The sequence below is a fragment of the Dendropsophus ebraccatus genome, chromosome 2 (assembly GCF_027789765.1).
Source record: "Dendropsophus ebraccatus isolate aDenEbr1 chromosome 2, aDenEbr1.pat, whole genome shotgun sequence".
NCBI lineage: Eukaryota > Metazoa > Chordata > Amphibia > Anura > Hylidae > Dendropsophus > Dendropsophus ebraccatus.
Window position 1 is genome coordinate 71,445,063 of NC_091455.1, and position 20,487 is coordinate 71,465,549.

Genomic DNA, 20,487 nt, shown 5'->3' on the forward strand with positions numbered 1-20,487 from the left:
TGCCCCCAGAGGTGCCCTCATGAGCTAATATTGCCCCCAGAGGTGCCCCCATGAACTAATAATGCCCCCAGAGGTGCCCCCATATACTAATAATGCCCCCAGAGGTGCCCCCATACACTAATAATGCCCCCAGAGGTGCCCCCATACACTAATAATGCCCCCAGAGGTGCCCCCATATACTAATAATGCCCCCAGAGGTGCCCCCATATACTAATAATGCCCCCAGAGGTGCCCCCATACACTAATAATGCCCCCAGAGGTGCCCCATACACTAATAATGCCCCCCAGAGGTGCCCCCATATACTAATAATGCCCCCAGAGGTGCCCCCATACACTAATAATGCCCCCAGAGGTGCCCCCATATACTAATAATGCCCCCAGAGGTGCCCCCATACACTAATAATGCCCCCAGAGGTGCCCCCCATGAGCTAATAATGCCCCCAGAGGTGCCCCCATATACTAATAATGCCCCAGAGGTGCCCCCATACACTAATAATGCCCCCAGAGGTGCCCCCCATGAACTAATAATGCCCCCAGAGGTGCCCCTAAAAAAACAAACATCCTACTCACCTAATCCGCGCTGTGTGGCTGCATGCAGCAGCTCTTCCTTCTCTTCGGGCTCCATCTTGCGAGCCGCAGGGAGAGGTCACGTCCCGGCATCCCATAGGCTGCTGGTATGAAGTGCCGGCAGCCTATGGGAGAAAATACAGGAGGAGGACGCTGACAGGTCCTGCTCCTATATTCTGAGCGTGGCCGCAGCTTCTCGGGATGCTCAAAAACAAGTGGCAAGGGGGGCCGTGCGGGCCCCCCTAGCGTAGCGGACGGGGGGGTGGCCAGCGTGCCCCCCCCCATGTCTCTTAGGGTCTGGGCCCCATACGGCAGTACCACTTGTACTGCCCTATCGGCGGCCCTGGTTGTAAGTTCTGTATGCATTAATAAACGTAACCCATTTGTTTGTTCATCTTTTCATTCTATTGCCTTGCCAGAGGGCGATCTACTTTTTGTAACCCACCCTGTATACAATAATACTTGTATAGACATAAAAATGTAAAAATAATAATAAAAATAAAATTTTCACTGGATCCACTAGTTTTAAACTCACAATTCTAGAAGTAAGAACATTTGACTTATTTATGTATTTTAAAATGTATAGATTTCTAGATTTAAAGAGTTCTTATGACAGATGGTCCAACAAGCAGGGAATCTACATGAAGTATTAGATCATATATGGCAACATTCCTAAAAAAAAATAAAAATTCTATATACATGTATTTTACAGCTGGGGTCTTTTGCAGTTGATAACTGAGAGAGGTGGATCAATTACACATAGGACTCCATATCCCCTGATATTTCATTGTTCTTCTAACTGAAACTCAGATGACTCTGCCCTCTGGCTGAATAAATGAATATTCAACTTTATTGTTCTTTTCATTGCATTACCAAGTCCAAAAGCAATCAAAAATGAATAATCACAGAACTAACAGGCACAGTGGAACATTCTTTATAAATAGAGCTAGGAACAAAAGAGAAGAATATCCATTTTAGCATGCTCACAGTTCACATTTAATCCAGAACAGATTGCCTGAGAATTGAGTTATCCCCAAAGTTATAAACCAGCAAAATTAGATAAAATTATAAAAACTGTCCTGTTCACTGACTGCTAAAACCCTTCCTATTCCAGAACATTAACAATGGTTCTCCTTAAGGTGAAAAAAAATAAATGACCTCTTGTCCATATACGGCCACAATACAGCAGCTTATTGGTGCCTAGTTTGCCTAGTCAGCAAATGTGTTGCTATTGATGCATTGTGACAGCATGAATCCGACAACCAATGTGTTTTCATGCCATTTGAGCCACAAATTTTCCCATAATAGCACTCCATTTTTCTACCAAAACTGGCCCAGTGATAAAGTGTGAAGGCCCTATTCCACGGAACGATTATTGTCCGTATTCGGCCGATATCGGCCGCTACGGACGATAATCGTCCCGTGGAATAGAGTGCAACGATCAGCCGACATCGTTCATGTGGGCTGATTGTTGCAGTCGCTTGTTTTTCTACATGTTGAAAAACAAGCGACTGATATAGCAACGATCTGCTGCTGTCGCTCCGTTGAATAGGAGCGTCGCCAGCAGATGCTGCTATATCCTATGGGCTGCCCGGACGATCAGCAATCACCCGGGCAGCCCCCCCGCAGCTCCCCGCCGCCCCCTCCCGCACTCACCCGCTCGCTGCAGCCGCGTTGAATAGCGGCAGCAGCGAGCGGGAAATGAGGAGCAAACAAGCGCTGAGAGCGCTCATTTGCTCCTCTAAACGACCCGTGTAATAGGCCCTTTAGTCTGAATCCAGAAAACATACCTTGTCAGGTTTACCAACAGCTTCATGCACTACTGTGAGCACATCATGACTCCATGATATCAGGAAATGTTCTGCTAAATGATAATCGACATTACAGCTCTAGGCTACATTCAAACATCCGTTGTTCTGTCCGCAATTGCAGGCATGCTCAGAATTTGTTTTAAAATTTGTAAAATAAAAAAATATTTAACCACCAGTCCGCGATCCCCCGGTGTCCTCTTCCGAGTCCCTCTGCCTCCAGCACACTTAGCCACTTACTCACTGAGACAGGACAGCTCCCTAGACAGCGATTGGCTAAGCTGACTGTCACTCTCCAGACAAGAGTGACAGCCTGCTCAGCCAATTACTGGCTGTGGCGCTGTCCTATCTCAGCCAGTCATTGATTGGGCTGTCGCCTTCATCTCTGGAGTGACAGATCGCTCACCCAGTCATTGATTGGCTGAGCAGACTGTCACTCTTGTCCAAAGAGTGAAAGCCCATTCAGCCAATCACTGGCTGTGGAGCTGTCCAGTCTCAGCCACTAATTGGCTAAGTGGGCTGGAGGCTCAGGGACACAGAGGAGGACACCTGGGGAGCGTGGACAGTTAAGTTGTGCATCAAAACAAATGTTTAGCTGTTTTAGTGCAGTTTGTTAGGGTTTGGTTCGCAAGGTCAAATACTTGATAATTTCCAATGACCCTCATGTATGTCTGCAAACTCAATTCCATAGCTGGATATTACATTATGGGACTACACAACTAATTATTAATTTTTTGTTTTACTAGCCGAGTCATTGTTATGGAAAATATTCACCCATGTTTTTCCTTTGCTGCACAGGGGCTCTTAGCATCAAAAGGGTGCCACCATACCCACCCTCTCCGTAGCCATGGGAATGGGCTGACCCAGAGGGGGCTTGGCCTAGTCATCTAGGTCGGCCCATTCCAATTGCTGCCTAGGCAATGACGATGAATGACATAGGGGACAGGGCCTACGGAGCCATTGTGGGCGGAGATATGGGGGTTCCACTGCCATTAAGCCCCGCCACTTTGTCCACCAACAATAACATGCATTTCTGAGCGGAGAGACCACAAAGAAATCCTTTATACAGTGAGATATGAAATGTCCAAAATATAAGTTTAAGAATGTTGCTAAGAACTCCTTATTTGCAAAGGGGGTGACAATATCACTTTAAGGCCATGTTCACACATGCCAAGAACAGCGGCCGTTCTGTGACACAGCTGTCAAACAACGGCCACTGTCTCACATGTTTACACAGATGATACTGCAGTATCGGCTGGATGAACATAATTTGATTTCAATCGGAATGCAGGCACATTCGAGTGTGCCCGCACTCCAATAAGCAATAGACCACAATGTAAAGTACGGCTGTACTGTATACTGTGAGCACAGGTAATTTTGTACAGTCGCTGTTCCCTGAACAGCGGCTGCAAAAAATAGACCAGTCAGTTACTTTGTGGCAGAGAACACCGGCCATAGTGTATACAGTGTATACACTACGGCCGTTGTTCAAGACACTCTAATGTAATTTTACACTATTGATAAACAGCAGCCGTTGTTGCAACCTACAATAACGACTGCGTTTATAGCAAAAAAAAACTGTGTGTGAACATGATCTAAAGGGGTATTCCAACATAAAACAAACCTGTACTCATCTCTCTCCGGTGGCTCACTAGAGAATGAATAGCGCTGCAGGTCATTTGCCATACCTGAGGCTTTATTCAAAACAAAGGATGAGATCGCTGGGAGGTCAGACAAGAAGCCATTGGATTCCTGCTCGGCCAGATTCTATTGTGGCCCGAGGCAGCATTGCACCTCCAGCCACAAGAGCCCCCCTACACTTTCTCACCTGGCCCAGCGCAATCCCCTGGCGTCCGTTACATCACTTGTGCACCAGGTAACTGGGAGAACAAATGAATGCAAAGGGACTGTGCCAGGCCAGGTGAGTATATGGGGTGGGGATCAGCCCCACACAGGATTCCACGTACAACTTTTTACTTCGGGGCCCCATGAATCCTAGCTACTGTACTCCTCTGCCTTTCAACACTTTGAAAAGTTCAGTTTGCTCCACTTGATTGTCCGCTTTGATGACATGTTCGACATTCTAACTTTGAGTCTAGCAGTATTTAAATCATTTTTTGCTTTTTATAAAATATATATATATATATATATATATATATATATATATGTATATTTTTTGTTTTGTTTTGTTTTTTTGTTTAGTCAACAAAATCTTTTTTGTTTTTGTTGGTACAAAAGTATCTAAAATCACATACCTACAATATCTCTAGCTAACACAGTACCGCACCGTTTTGTGCCATGTGAAATGTTTATTTTCTGCCAGACGTTCTTTTTAACATCAATGTCATTTATTTAGGTAAATAAGAAACTTCTTGAGCTGTAAATAAGAAGTATTGTTCCTATTGTATTGTGTGCTTTGTGTTTGTACTGTAGTGCATTATCCTGACCAGTGGGTGACAGTACAATAATAGTGAGGGCCACACCACTCTATAATGGAGAACACAAAGAGCTGAGCTGCGGGCTGTTTCCTAGAGACACACAGCACTTCCTAGGAGTGGGGGCGGTGTTTTTGAACAGCAGTAAGTAATAGTCTGGCACTAGGGAGAGTCCTCCTGTCCTGCTCTCACCCCAGTCTGCTGCTCTCTCATGACAAAGGCAGGCAGCGGGCACAGGGGGAGGGCTGCCATGTGTCTGTGACAGGGACTAGTCACACTGGTGTACAGGGAGGACATGTATTTACCCTTACAATGGAGATAAAGGACTCAGGCAGTGTGGTCCTAACAGGATACCATTCTTATACCACATCCAGGACACCAAGGTCTGAGGAAAGCACAGTGCCAGGGGCAATGCCAGCCAGCCGGTCCCCTCTCACTATCAGGTAATCCTCATATATGTCTGCCTATAGGTCTCTTACTAACTGATTCAATCAAATCCTACATTAACAAATATGATATTGTGATCTCTGTCTCACTCTCCAGTTTATAACGTTGGCATCTTGTAGTGATTTACTGATCTCTGCGCTACACAAAGTTCTCTGCTGGGTGCTCTGAGCTGTCACTGTGTTACTCTACTGTACATGATTGGGTTACTGGAGGATTATACATGTAATAAAAAAGGTTTTATAAAAGAAAAATAATTGCTCTCAGGATACATGAGCTCTGGTTACAATGATCATTGTGTCTATGGGTTCAGGTAATTGAAACTGAACTGTTAGGTTTATTGGACTTATGGACTCGGTTATGGCTGGATCCTAACAGTGTATAGTATGCTTATTACGCTGGTTGTGGGTTGTTACTTAATAAGCCGGTATTTAATCTGGTGTGATCATTTTGTTTAGGGAACACGTGGACATTTGCAAACTGATATTATATAATATTAGGGTATGTTCATACCTAGCATGCATGATGCAGATTTAGTGCAAGGAAACCCACAGACGGAATTGTATAATCAGCAAGTTTCTCTGCGCAACATTTGCAGCGGATTTTATGCTGAGGATTTTATTGCAGATTTTATGCTGTGGATTGGAGAATAAAGTGAATGTTAGAACTTGTTATTACGCTTGTGTGAAATCCACATGAGATGTAGTACATGTGTATAGAAATATGTGGCCTAATATAAATATATTTATGTGTGTTTATTCAAATATCTATCTATCTATCTATCTATCTATCTATCTGTCTATCTATCTACTATCTATGAATCATCTATCTCCTATCTATCTATCTATCTATCTATCTATCTATTTATCTATCTACTATCTATGTATCTCCTATCTATCTATCTATCTATCTATCTATCTATCTATCTATCTATCTCCTATCTATCTATCTATCTATCTATCTATCTATCTATCTATCTATCTGTCTATCTATCTACTATCTATGAATCATCTATCTCCTATCTATCTATCTATCTATCTATCTATCTATCTATCTATCTATCTATTTATCTATCTATCTATCTACTATCTATGTATCTCCTATCTATCTATCTATCTATCTATCTATCTATCTATGTATCTCCTATCTATCTATCTATCTATCTATCTATCTATCTATCTATCTCCTATCTATCTATCTATCTATCTATCTATCTATCTATCTCTGTATGTATGCCAAATTAACATGTATTATATTGTATAAGCATATCCTGCCAAAACAAGATCCAGCCAGACCACTGGCTATCTATCTATCTATCTATCTATCTATCTATCTATCTATCTATCTATCTATTTATCTATCTATCTACTATCTATGTATCTCCTATCTATCTATCTATCTATCTATCTATCTATCTATCTATGTATCTCCTATCTATCTATCTATCTATCTATCTATCTATCTATGTATCTCCTATCTATCTATCTATCTATCTATCTATCTATCTCCTATCTATCTATCTATCTATCTATCTATCTATCTATCTATCTATCTATCTCTGTATGTATGCCAAATTAACATGTATTATATTGTATAAGCATATCCTGCCAAAACAAGATCCAGCCAGACCACTGCCATAGTTTAAAACAGGAAACATAAGTGAGTGACTGTCTGAGGAACACAAAGCCCCCTCTTCTATATACAGGATAGAAGTCACGACTTTGTTCTCGTCTGACTAGGGGGACTTGTTTATGTTTGCCAGTATGTGCATCTGTGTACACTTATGTATACACTCATATATACAGTATATATAGACTCTTGTTAGCAAAAATGTAAAAAGTGTGACTCAGAAAACTGGCAATTGTGATGCTTTGATGAGCAACATATTTCAGAAACCTTTGACATGAGTAAAAAAAAGGATGACTATTGAGGAGTGACCACAAAACTGTCTCCGATTTCTAATCTTAACACACAACAGCTGCCCTGAAGTCATGGCTGGAACTTGCCATATGTGCTGTTAGGGATCAGCATCCATGCTCCATAGAGGGTTTATTAGCTCAGCATGTGGCCTTCTGGAATGTAAAACATACAAAGGGAATTACACTATATTTCATCAAATGTTCTTAGAATTACACCGAAGAAAAACGAAGGCTTTGATCCCCTGGCTCCAGATGAAGCTTTGTTTTCTGGACCTTGAAACCAAATATGAATGTGATAAGGTAGGCTAAATAAGGATGGCTGGAAAAGATTAGGGACCTATAATTCTAATCTAATAAATCAATGAGCAAACATACGTCACTAATACTGCCTAGTGGAAACATCTGTATGATGGAAGTTGAGAGATTGGTTAACTTGAAGGGGATCTCCAGTCAAAAGTGTAACACATGTATGACCTTTAAAATGGATTTTCCACTGTCAAATATGTTATTTACATATGATCCTGTAATGTGATCCTCAGTATACAGAAATCCCTCTTTTGATTCCTTTGTATACAGATTTATTACTCAACATGATGAGTCAAAGAGATACTAATTCTCCTTAAGGAAAGTCCGTCATAAATATGTGTGGAAACTTAAAGGCCATTCCTTGTCCACTGGGGATTCTGGGTAGAAAGGATATGCAAAATTGCCCAAACACCTGATGAGGCAGTTCATGACATTACTCCTGGCAGTTATTGATAGTGTCATGTCAAGAGCGCCAGCCCTGAGAAAGACGACCCCGTGCAACTACTCCTGTGCAAGCCCTACAGTAGCCATTCACACTAAATTCTCCAATGTTTATAATGGGGAGCTTCTTCAGTGGGAAATACAATAAGGTTAAATGAAGGTGATCAGAAAATAGACAGTGGTCAATCACAGAAGAGTATTGTCATTTCAGCTACTTAACTTTGTGGCATCTATAGCTTGTGGATTTAGAGATGGCATGTCATATGCCATAAATTTGCTTGGCTAGAATAACTCTTTAAAGGGCTAAGTCCAACCCTGTGAATATATTTAACTGAAAGGTTATTACTTATATCCATTGCAACCTATTTTTAAGAATGCTGTCATCTCCATATAATTTCTTAGGTAGTCTGGATAGTAGTCCATTTGTTATTTCTTTTTAATAGACATAGTAAGTAGCAGTGAAAATTGTGGTGACCATACATGAACACAGCTCTTTTCCTGACCCTCTTTTTCTGCCCAGGTCTTTCATGCATAGCTTAAAAAAAACACTCAGCTTAGAAGGAATCTGTCAGCTGTAATTCTTGTTTCAAACTGTTGCCACTATTAGGTGCTGTTCGGTCAAGAAGCCACATGGGGGGAGATTTATCAAAGGGTGTAAAATTTAGACTGGTGAAAACAGCCCACAGCAGCCAATCACAGCTCAGCTTCCAGCTCTGGTGAAAAGAAAGAGGAGCTGTGATTGGTTGCTGTGGGCAGTTTGTCTAAATTTTACAACCTTTGATAAATCTCCCCCTTGGTACCTTTCATATACCCATCTGTTTTTCCATTATATAAAAAATTACTTTTTTCAGAAGGGCTTTCCAAACTCCTTAAAGTATACCTATCAAGAGAAATGTCAAAAGTTTTGATCGGTCCGGGTCTGAGTGTTCAGGAGATAGAGCGGGGAGAGGACCGCACTGCAGCGCATTCACTCTTTGCTCTGAACAAAAAAGAATGTGTCAGACTTATAATGGGCTCCTTTTGAGCCTGACTCTTTTTTTTTTTTAACTCAGAGCGGGAATAGGACGCACTGCAGCTACGGTCCTCTCCCCGTTCTATCTCCTGATCAGTACCAGGTCTGAACACTCAGACCTAGACTGATAAAATCTTTTGACTCTCTCTCACATATCAAAAGTTTTTTATAACGGCAGTGACCCCATACAGCTACAAGCTGGAATGTGCCATTATTCCCCCTCACTGCTTGATTGACATCTGAAACTGAGTCATAAGCAGGGTCAGGTATGGGAGGTGGGAGTAAGGAGGCATTACAGATTGCTGCACTTCAGGAGCTCAGGAAAGCCTCACTGACTCTTCTTGGGGTACTATTACACCAAGCAATTTTCCGACGACTAACGATTAAAGATAAACGATCTTAAACGACCGCTAAGGCAAACGACCCGAAATCGTTCGCCCAAGTACACGAAACGATCGTTATTTATGATCGTTCTTGCGGTCGTTTAGTCGTCGCTATTGCGTACGTTTCAGCTGTGAATTCTTATTCCACCGAACGATGTGGAACGATGTGTGAACGATGAGCGAACGAGCAAACGATAAAAATAGGTCCGGATCCTATTAAACGATCAACGATTTCTCGTTGGTCGTTTAATCGTTGCCTGCTATTACACAAAATGATTATCGTTCAAATCCGAACGATTTAACGATTTTTCGAACGATAATCGTTCCGTGTAATACCACCCTTACTGTATAATAAAAGTATTTTCGTATGTTCGTAAGCACAGCTTGATATATGAAAGGTACCATGTGTCTTCCTGATCTAACAACATCTAACAGTGTCAGCAGTTTGGAACAAGAATTACATGTGACAGATTCCCTTTAAAGAGGACCTGTCACCCCCCGTGTCGGGGTGACAGGCTCCTGACCCCCCGTTACAGCCCCCTATACTAACCTGATCCCACCGGGTCTCGCTTCCTGATCCGGTCAGGTCACGAAGATATGAGCGCCCGAAGCCCGGCGCGCGCTCACAGGAGAGTCTGACGCTCATAGAGAATGACGGAGCATCGGACTCCCCATTCATTCTCTATGAGCGTCGGACTCTCCTGTCAGTGCACACGCCAGGCTTCGGGCGCTCATATCTCCGTGACCCGACCAGCTCAGGAAGCGGGACCCGGCAGGATCAGGTAAGTATAGGGGGCTGTAACGGGGGGTCAGGAGCCTGTCACCCCGGCATGGGGGGGGGGTGACAGGTCTCCTTTAAGTATCTTAAGCCATCCTGCTCACTTCCACTCAGTAAGCTAGTATATTTTACAATGGAGACAGACAGGACAGCTTCCAAGCTACTGTGCATGTCTGGAGCTATCCTATTGATTTATTGATCTACAACCTTATCTTACACAATCCTTGATCCTGCAAGCCTTACAGCGGATGTCACATGAGGTTAAGCTGTATAACCTCCCTCAAAGCAGGAAAGCAGAGTGGCAGAATTGGCAGGTATCTCAGGGGTCATAATGGCATGCCATAATGATTTAATTAAAAAAGAAACAGATAAATAAAGCCTCTTTATACAAAAGTCTAACTTGTCAACTTGGGAAAACCCATTACTTGATGGTTCTCGTTGTGACAATCAGCTAATACTACTTTAAAGGCTGGGTTCACACTACGTATATTTGAGTCAGTATATTTCAGTCAGTATTGCAACCAAAACCAGGAGTGAATTAAAAACACAGAAAAAATCTGTTCACACAATGGTGAAATTGAGTGGATGGCCGCCATATAACAGTAAATAACTGCCATTATTTCAATATAACAGCCGTTGTTATAAAATAACAGCAAACGGCCATCCACTCAATTTCAGCATTGTGTGAATAGATCCTTTCTGTGTTTTTAATCCACTCCTGGTTCTGGTTGCAATACTGACTGAAATATACTGACTGAAATATACATATACTGACTGAAATATACGTAGTGTGAACAAAGTAACAGGTTCTGTAGAGTGCTAAATTGTTGGATTTCAGTGGGTATAAATGGCAGACTCACAACTTTCCCAATCACAGATGTTGGCAAAGAGAGATTGAGAATGCTGGATTTTCAATATTCACAAGGCTTTGCTCTCCTCTTCTCATTAAAAGAAACATGCACACATGATTATGGTGAAACATGCACACATGATTATGATGAAACATGCCCACATGATTATGATGAAACATGCACACATGATTATGGTGAAACATGCACACATGATTATGGTGAAACATGCACACATGATTATGATGAAACATGCCCACATGATTATGATGAAGCATGCACACATAATTATAGAGAAACATACACACATGATTTTGTTGAAACATACACACATGATTATGGTGAAACATGCACACATGATTATGGTGAAACCTACACACATGATTATGGTGAAACATGCCCAAATGATTATGGCGAAATACACACACATGATTATGCGGAAACATACACACATGATTATGATGAAACATGCCCACATGATTATGATGAAACATGCACACATGATTATGGCAAAACATACACACACATGATTATGGTGAAACATGCACACATGATTATGGTGAAACACACACACATGATTATAGTGAAACATACACACATGATTATGGTGAAACACACACACATGATTATAGTAAAACATACACACATGATTATGGTGAAACACACACACATGATTATAGTGAAACATACACACATGATTATGGTGAAACATACACACAAGATTATGGCGAAACATACACACATGATTATGGTGAAACACACACACATGATTATGGTGAAACATACACACATGATTATGGTAAAACATACACACATTATTATAGTGAAACATACACACATGATTATGGTGAAACATGCACGCATGATTATGGTGAAACATGCACACATGATTATGGTGAAACCTACACACATGATTATGGTGAAACATGCCCAAATGATTATGGCGAAATACACACACATGATTATGCGGAAACATACACACATGATTATGATGAAACATGCCCACATGATTATGATGAAACATGCACACATGATTATGGCAAAACATACACACACATGATTATGGTGAAACATGCACACATGATTATGGTGAAACACACACACATGATTATAGTGAAACATACACACATGATTATGGTGAAACACACACACATGATTATGGTGAAACATACACACATGATTATGGTGAAACACACACACATGATTATAGTGAAACATACACACATGATTATGGTGAAACACACACACATGATTATAGTAAAACATACACACATGATTATGGTGAAACACACACACATGATTATAGTGAAACATACACACATGATTATGGTGAAACATACACACAAGATTATGGCGAAACATACACACATGATTATGGTGAAACACACACACATGATTATGGTGAAACATACACACATGATTATGGTAAAACATACACACATTATTATAGTGAAACATACACACATGATTATGGTGAAACATGCACGCATAATTATAGTTAAACATGCACACATGATTATAGTGAAACATACACACATGATTATGGTGAAACATGCAGACATGATGACAGCTTATTTCGGAAGAAATAACTGTCATCAGAAAAGTACCAGACCAACGTTAATGTCATGTGTATGGCCAGCTTAAGACACAAAATTAACGCACTCCTTCCCCTTCTTAGACAGTCAGAGAAAGTCAAAGTATATCTGCATTCGTTCTATAGTGGAGAGTTTATTTTTGGTTTGCTTCATTTGACTATACCTTAAAGGGGTTATCCAGTGAAATTTTTTTTCTTTCAAATTAGCTGGTTTCAGAAAGTTATATAGCTTTGTAATTTACTTCTATTTAAAAATGTTCTCATATTTATCAGCTGCTGTACGTCCTGCAGGAAGTGATGTTTACTATTCAGTCTGACACAGTGCTCTCTGCTGACATTTCTGTTCGAGACAGGAACTGTCTCAGACAGAGGTGGCATCAGAGAGCACTGTGTCAGACTGAAAAGTAAACGACATTTCCTGCAGGACATACAGCAACTGATAAGTATGGGGAGACTTGACATTTTTAAATAGAAGTAAATTATAAATCTGTATAACTCTCTAAAACCCAGCCGATTTAAAAGAAAAAGATTTTCGCTGGATAACCCTTTTAAGCTTACATGTGTGGATGTCAGGTTGCTCAACAAAGCTAAGGTCCCCATTTCTTCATTGCATTAGCAATCCTGAAACTGTTTAATCTATGATTTGCATTGCTCCACCCAATATCCAAAAATGAGAAGAAAAGTGTTTGCCTGATATATTCTACTATAAGAGACTTCACAGTCATTTGCTGCACTTTTTAGCATTTTAATCCTACCACTCACTATAATGTAATCAGTTATACTTGTTACAAACTACATGTGGGTTCTACAAATAGGCACACAACATTTCTGCCTATGGCTGGGTTCACACTACGTATATTTCAGTCAGTATATTTCAGTCAGTATTGCAACCAAAACCTGGAGTGGATTAAAAACACAGAAAGGCTCTGTTCACACAATGTTGAAATTGAGTTGATGGCCGCCATTTAATGGCAAATATTTGCTGTTATTTTAGAACAACGGCTGTTGTATTGAAATAATGGCAGTTATTTACTGTTATATGGTGGCCATCCACTCAATTTCAACATTGTGTGAACAGATTCTTTCTGTGTTTTTAATCCACTCCTGGTTTTGGTTGCAATATGAGGACCACAATACTGACTGAAATATACGTAGTGTGAACGCAGCCTATAAGTGTAAGCTTTTCCCAGTACACAGTATATTGTATACTTTATACAGTATACAGAATACCTCTGAAACAACATTAGGTGACAGTAGCAGCTGTGAGGACATTCTACACCAGTCGACTGCCCGAGTTTAATGTAAGATAAACTTGATTGAAAAACAGTTGGCATTTTACAGGGCAAAAAGAGCAAACAGCATGTTCTCATGGGCCCACATTCACCTTTACTGCAGTTTATACTGTATGTTGCATACTGCAAACTGTGCAACAAAAATCTCTAGGAATACAGTAAAGTTTAAGTAAAAGATGTTTAGAAAACTCTATTCACACACAGTGGAGAAATTAAAGCGTAACTGTCATTTCAGGGCCATTTTTTTTAAAACATTAAATATCAACAGTTCAAGCATTTTTAAGAAACTTTGTAATAGGTTTTATAAACCAAAAGAGTTTCCTTCTGGACTGAAAAAAGCAATCTCCCAGCCTCCCCCCTCACTGCAGAAGAAGCAGTATTTCTGTCTCCATTATGTGGCTATGGAGAGGGGAGGGGCTGTTATGAGTGAATGAGCACGGAGCAGTCTTGCAAAGCACAACACCCTGCAATTTTCTCTCAGTAAGTTCATAGATAAGCACTGACCTTTCTGACCCTAGAATCCTGCGTTTTAGGTGCCCAGAGAGTCTACAAAAAGCTGACCTTCATGTCACCTCTTCCTGCTCCCTCATCTCCCTCGGCCCCTCCCCCCTCCATAAGGATAGAATGGAGAGAGCAGAGCCCATCTTCACTGGCTTCTCTGTAATGAAGACGTGTTTGCCTGATAATGCACAGATAAGAAGTCAGGGGGGGAGGCTGGGAAATTGCTTCTAGAGTACAGAAGGAGGCTTTTTGGCTGATGAAACCTATTACAGAGTTTCTTAAAATCGCTTATACTACTGATTTCTGCAATAAAAAAAAATATGACAATATGACAGAATACCTTATTTTGCTGCAGATTTTTACAGAATTCAAAAAGTGCATTGTGTGAACATCTCCTATGTGACAGAGCTTCTCAGTGCTCTTTAGCGTATGTTTGACAGAGTAGAATAAGTTTACTAGATGGCTTATATGCATACGGGGTAGTGTTATCCCCCTGGAATGCCACATACACATCTTGGTGCCAACAGAAACAATAGATTTCCCAGAAAGAGGCTAAATACTCAGCTGTTATCGTCACCCTAGGTGGTACGCCACGTTTTAGGATCAGGTATAGTACACAACTTTCTCTCACACTTAGCATAGTCTTATGATTGGTCGCCTTAACATGGCCAAAGTCTCTGATTCAACACATAGTTTAACTTTACAAAAACTTTTTATTTATACTCTGTATAAACTATACACTATACAATAAAAGCTATATATTATAACATTGTATTTATCTGGTTCCACTTGCACTTCTTACTAGCAGAAGGTAGATATCTGCAGATATTATGTCTTAGTAATTCCCTGGTGCGGTCACCTATGAACACCTATGAATTTCTACTCTCGTCATACAGTACATGAACACTCTCTTCTAGTTCAAATCTCTCTAAGGGCCCTGGACTGACTATGGGCAACCATTACTATAGCTAACCTTGTTGAGGATTAACAATGCTCTTGTCAGTATATAGCTACCGGTTCCCTTATAAACAGACTCTTAGATTTCCCAGGTTTTATTTATATCCAAGTGAGACTTCTTAAGGGGTTTCTCTCCCGAGGCTTCAGTCACTGCCTGAGCTGTCTCCCACAGCCCACCAGCATTCTACTTGGTTAATGTCCACTCTATTCTCACAGCAGATCCACTGTATCTCATGTATTATGTGCACACACGAGGCAACAAAACACAAATTTGTTTAGACGACCTCCATCTCACCCCACAGACATTGCAAATCAGATGCAAGACACCAAGCAATGGCCACTCCTGACAGATACCTCCACCCCTGGTATGATGGCAGTCAAGAAAGGGGCAATGTTGAGACAACAATCTTGTACATGCTTAGAGAGTGCCTGGGATATGGGTTGTTAAATCAGTGTAAAGCAGAACAGCATCCAGACCCACTGTTTGTAGCATCCAGACCCATTATTTGTAGAATCTAATGTTGGATTGTCACACAATGAACATCTCATAACTCAGGGGCACCAGCATGCATTACCTGATTTCGAAAGAGTTGTTAAATTACTGTTTTAGGGTGCGTTCACACCTACAGGATCTGCAGCTGATTTTCTGCAGCAGATTTCAGTTAAATAACTGAACACAGCATCAAATCTGATGCTGTGTTCAGTTATTTAACTGAAATCTGCTGCAGAAAATCAGCTGCAGATCCTGTAGGTGTGAACGCACCATTAAGCAGATTTGTGCTGTTATTCAGTGCCATGCAACAATATAAGTGTGGCAATAGATTTAATAATTGTTTTGCCTCCATTCATCTTTATGTAACAACTAAATCCATGTAATTTATGGCCGCTTAGATTTATGATTGAGTCAGTATTTTAGTAGAAATATTGCAAGCTGTGACTGAGCACTGCTAGGTTATGTAATAGCTGTTATTGAGTTTTCACCCAAATAGCACAAGTGTTAAATATAAGTATAATACAACAAATGGGACCAGACATTAATGCCAACAATAAAAAAGAAAGGTAAATGAGCTCAAGACAACTAGCAGGGTAAGGCTAAAAGACAGGGTGGGAAACCCTGTCTTTTTTAAGTTAAAAATGTCCATTGACAATGACGGGTGTTTATAATGATCATTTCTTACTTAAAAAAGACGCTGTGGGAACATAGCCTAACTCTTAATGTATCCTGATCCAAAAAAAACATGAAAGTAAGAAGCTAGTTTTAAAGAGGACCTGTCACATTAAAAAAAATTACTCTGATCTGTGGTCAGTGTGCACACAGATGGAAGAGCCGAGCAGATTATATATAATTTTGTGGCAAAAGTATTACTGGAACGTGTCATTTTGTCATAAAAACTCTCTTTTTGGGTTTGGGAATCCAGTGAGCAGTATTACTAGTGATTCCTAGTTTTTCCACCATGACTGTGCTTACAGATATAGCTGTTAGCCACTGAGTAGGACCTCCCACTGGACTCCTAAGCACAAAGCAAGCAGAGGTTTAGATGAATATATCCGCTAATTCTGAGCTTCCAAGTGGTCACTTACCAATAGATACTGTAGTCTTATGTGCCCAAACTGGACATTCACGTTCTTTTAAAGATTAATGTGGTCTATTATTCGGCTTACAGAAGGATATTTTAGCTAATGCATCGTTCAGTAAAACAAGGCCACTTATCCAAGACCAGGGGTAGACATACTGTAACCTAAGTGTACTGTATATACGATATATGACTTGTATACGACATGTGAGTTGTATTTGGCTGATATATCCCTGGGATAATTGTTTCTCTACATATAATCATCTATGCCATGTTTACAAGGTTTATAACGTTAAATAATAAAATCATTTAGGACGTTTTGATTGCACAAAAAGTTGATAACAGAGCCATGACAGCTTTGGCAAGGCCATTTTCAAACAGATACCCATGAATCCTATTAGTTTCCATTGAACTTCATCAGGTTTGAGTTTTGTATGACAGGAATAACACTGCAGACAGCTTCTGTGTGATATCGCATCATATTTCTTAACTACTTGAAGCCAAAGGTCAGTGGCAGCTGTGCTTTAAGAGTCTGAGGATAAGAAATAGCACAGTAGGACATTTTGGCTTAAATTTAGTATCACATACAGAACGTGGCATTCGAATAGAGGAAAGTAATGATAAAATCCTTAAAGTGAAATACCGTCAAGTTTTTTTACATGAGTCCTTTTTTACATCAGTCCTTTTTTTGAACCGCAGCCCGCTTCCCTTTCACGGCATTAGTCTATTCCCGGTCACTGCCCGCCGACCCCCAGCTTGATGAACTCCCCCTCTGTGATGCAGCTCCATTGATTCTAATGGAGCCACATCACAGAGGGGAGGACAGAAAGTCACACTGGGGGTGGTCAGGCCTGCCTTCAGTGCTTCAGGCCAGGCCGGTGACCTTTCATGTGCGGAAAGCGGGCCACAGTTCAAAAAAGGGACTGCTGCACCGGCATCCCCGCACCAGCAGTGGTCTATTGATGTAAAATCTAAAAGCGATGTACCTGATTGTACATTCGCTTTAAAATGGTGCTGGTACAAAGCAGAGAAGGTAAAATCAGATGTGTACTACATAGATATGTGTACAGATGTGCTGTATTTAAAAGATTTAAAAGGTTTTCTCTCTGAACTGTGACCCTGCTGTTGCCGTATAACAATGCAGACACTTTCCCACGGCATGTGACGTGAACACCAGTACTAATCAGACAGATCATGTGACTATGATTGAACTGAGCATGAGTGTCCCAGAAAAGTGGATGCCGGCTGGCCGTTACCAAGGGCAACAGGTTATGAAAGTAAGCAGCACATGGAAGATTAGTGAGTCTATATGTCTCAAACGATAAATTTTAAGAAAAGCTTGTACATTGGTAATATGTTTCATTTAACATAAGGCATTACTACAGACCTAGTTTTCTTTATAACACAAGCCCTTCAAGTATTAAATGGCTGTTTAGAATATGTTTTTATTGTGACAGAATCATCTTGACAATCTCACATTTTAAATATTCTGCTATATAAATCCTTTAGGCTTCCATTTAACACACCTATTGCTTTCATTTACTATATATGCCAAGACATATACATTATACTGATGCTTGGACGTATGCTATACAGAGGCGTACAATCACCTATAAGATCCAAATGTAAAAAAAAATAAAAATAGGACTTTAACTGAATACTGCTGTCTACTATACTATACCATACCAATGCAAAGTATAGTGGTCTGACGAAGAACAAAAGGACGCTTTTTGGCTATGTCCTACTGATGTAACCTCCATGAACGTGTTTAGTATTTAAATAGTCTTAGGCTTGCAAAAAAGAAGAAACTAGAGCTGTCTAGATATGTTTATATCCAGAATTATACCCAGTTCTTTGAGTAGTATGGAAAGTCTAAACACTTGCCATCTGAAGACTCATCGACATTTACAGAGGAGAGACTCCATTATTTCAAGAGGATGTTTATTAGTCCTTCAAGACAAATGGTTTCTCTTCAGTTTACATTTTTTATACACACTTAATGGATGTGTTTCCACAATTAAATCCTTAGCACTCTAAGTAAAAGAACACCATACATAGTATATGTATGCAAGGTGTAATCACATAAATCATGCCCCAGTGGATTAGATGGCTGCATTATTACCAGATTTAGCTCCGCATGTTCAGTCTATATTGTTAAGATGGAAACAGTGAAACTTCTCCTAGCCATGATGCCACGGATCATTATGTGAGAATGGAAAAGGTTATATAAGTCAGTGATAAGATCTGATCAATATCGCCATTAGAACCAACTAGTGATGATTGCAATGGTATTTGGTCAGACCATTGTCACAATCAATACATTTTGGGGGCATTTCTGAAAGGTACGCCAGAGAAGTATGCCAGGGAGAAGGTGCAGATTTGCCCCTTCTCCCTGGCGTATAGCTCCCATACGCCCCCCTCGTCTGATAGGCCGGCTGACGAAGCTTGGGGGTGTGTGATAAGGCGGGGAGGAGGCGTGGCCTCCTCCAGCGCCTCATTCATTATGATTTACGCCTGCATGCAGCTGTAAATCATGACGCAAATCTACACCTTCTGGAAGCAGGTGTAGATTTGGTACGCCGGGCACAGATTCATGCGCCTAGCTGGCCGGATTCACTAAGAGGCATGCGCCTCTTAGCAAATCCTGCCTGGAAAAAGGGGGCGGAATATGGCCGATAATTGTTCCATGGAATAGGGCCTTAAAATGTTACAGATCAGATGACCTAAAACTGGCAATTGTAATAGTGAGGTTCTTCTTAATCTGAGAACAAGATCTTCCCAGACCCAGCCTACAAACTTTCCAAAATTTTCCAAAAGAAGTGACAAGAAGCGTAGTAGGAGCCACTGACCTCTTTTTGTCTGACCCCCCCGGACTCCAGTTACAAATCTTTTACTTTTGGATACACAGAGTACTTTGGATGATGTCCTTATCCTGAACCTAGATGTGCACTTTTGTTCACACCCTCCTCCCCTACAAAATAACATTTTGTAGTGATAACATGGCTATCACAGAGCCCTTACACAATCCTCTCCCTCCTTCTTTCACCATTGATTGCATTTCACTAGGAATCAATGTCTAATCAATGGAAACCTTAATGGCCTTTTTTACTGAACTACAGTATAATTGGCCAGGAGCCTTTCTAGAAATGCTCTTTCGATCGATAATCAACCCACATAAAAGAGACAGTGATCAGCCGAGGAGCGGGAAAATGCCCAATCCTCACCTGATCACATTTCAAGGAAGCATTAATGAATTGTTATGGGCCACATATCTTCTTTCTTTCTAAACAGGAAATGTGCAGCCGATCAGCATTGTGGTGGTAAGCATGCACTGCTTGTGTGATCTGGAAACTGACAACACAGATATTTGCATATCTGCACTGTAAGTTTCCATGGCTGCATGAATGATTTAAGGATTGTTTGTGTGTCCCGGCCTCCCAATTATTGTGCCATTTGAAAGCACTGCAGACAATCACCAGTAACGCTGATTGGTGCTCGAATGCATTCTTGAACGCCCTCATGTCAGCCCGTGTAAAAGGACCCTTACATGTAGCAACTCAAAGGTGATGTATGGTGGTGGTGGCCCAATGGGGTGTCTGGAAATGAGGGTAGTAGCCCTCTAATGTTT

The 20,487-nt window shown here is 40.8% G+C and overlaps 1 protein-coding gene across 2 annotated transcripts in view; it reads left to right on the forward strand.

Annotated features, from left to right (window-relative positions):
- The window catches only part of ARHGAP28 (Rho GTPase activating protein 28), a 118,040-nt gene that overhangs the window by 11,462 nt on the left and 86,091 nt on the right, over nt 1-20,487 (forward strand). Inside the window, exon 1 of one of the 2 annotated variants that reach the window (XM_069960094.1) lies at nt 5,080-5,253. The exons of the other annotated variant lie outside the window; for it this stretch is intronic. Coding sequence (XP_069816195.1) covers nt 5,123-5,253 — 131 coding nt within the window. The 5' untranslated portion in view covers nt 5,080-5,122. Of the gene's footprint in view, nt 1-5,079; nt 5,254-20,487 lie in introns of those variants that run through there. 2 annotated transcript variants of the gene reach the window in all.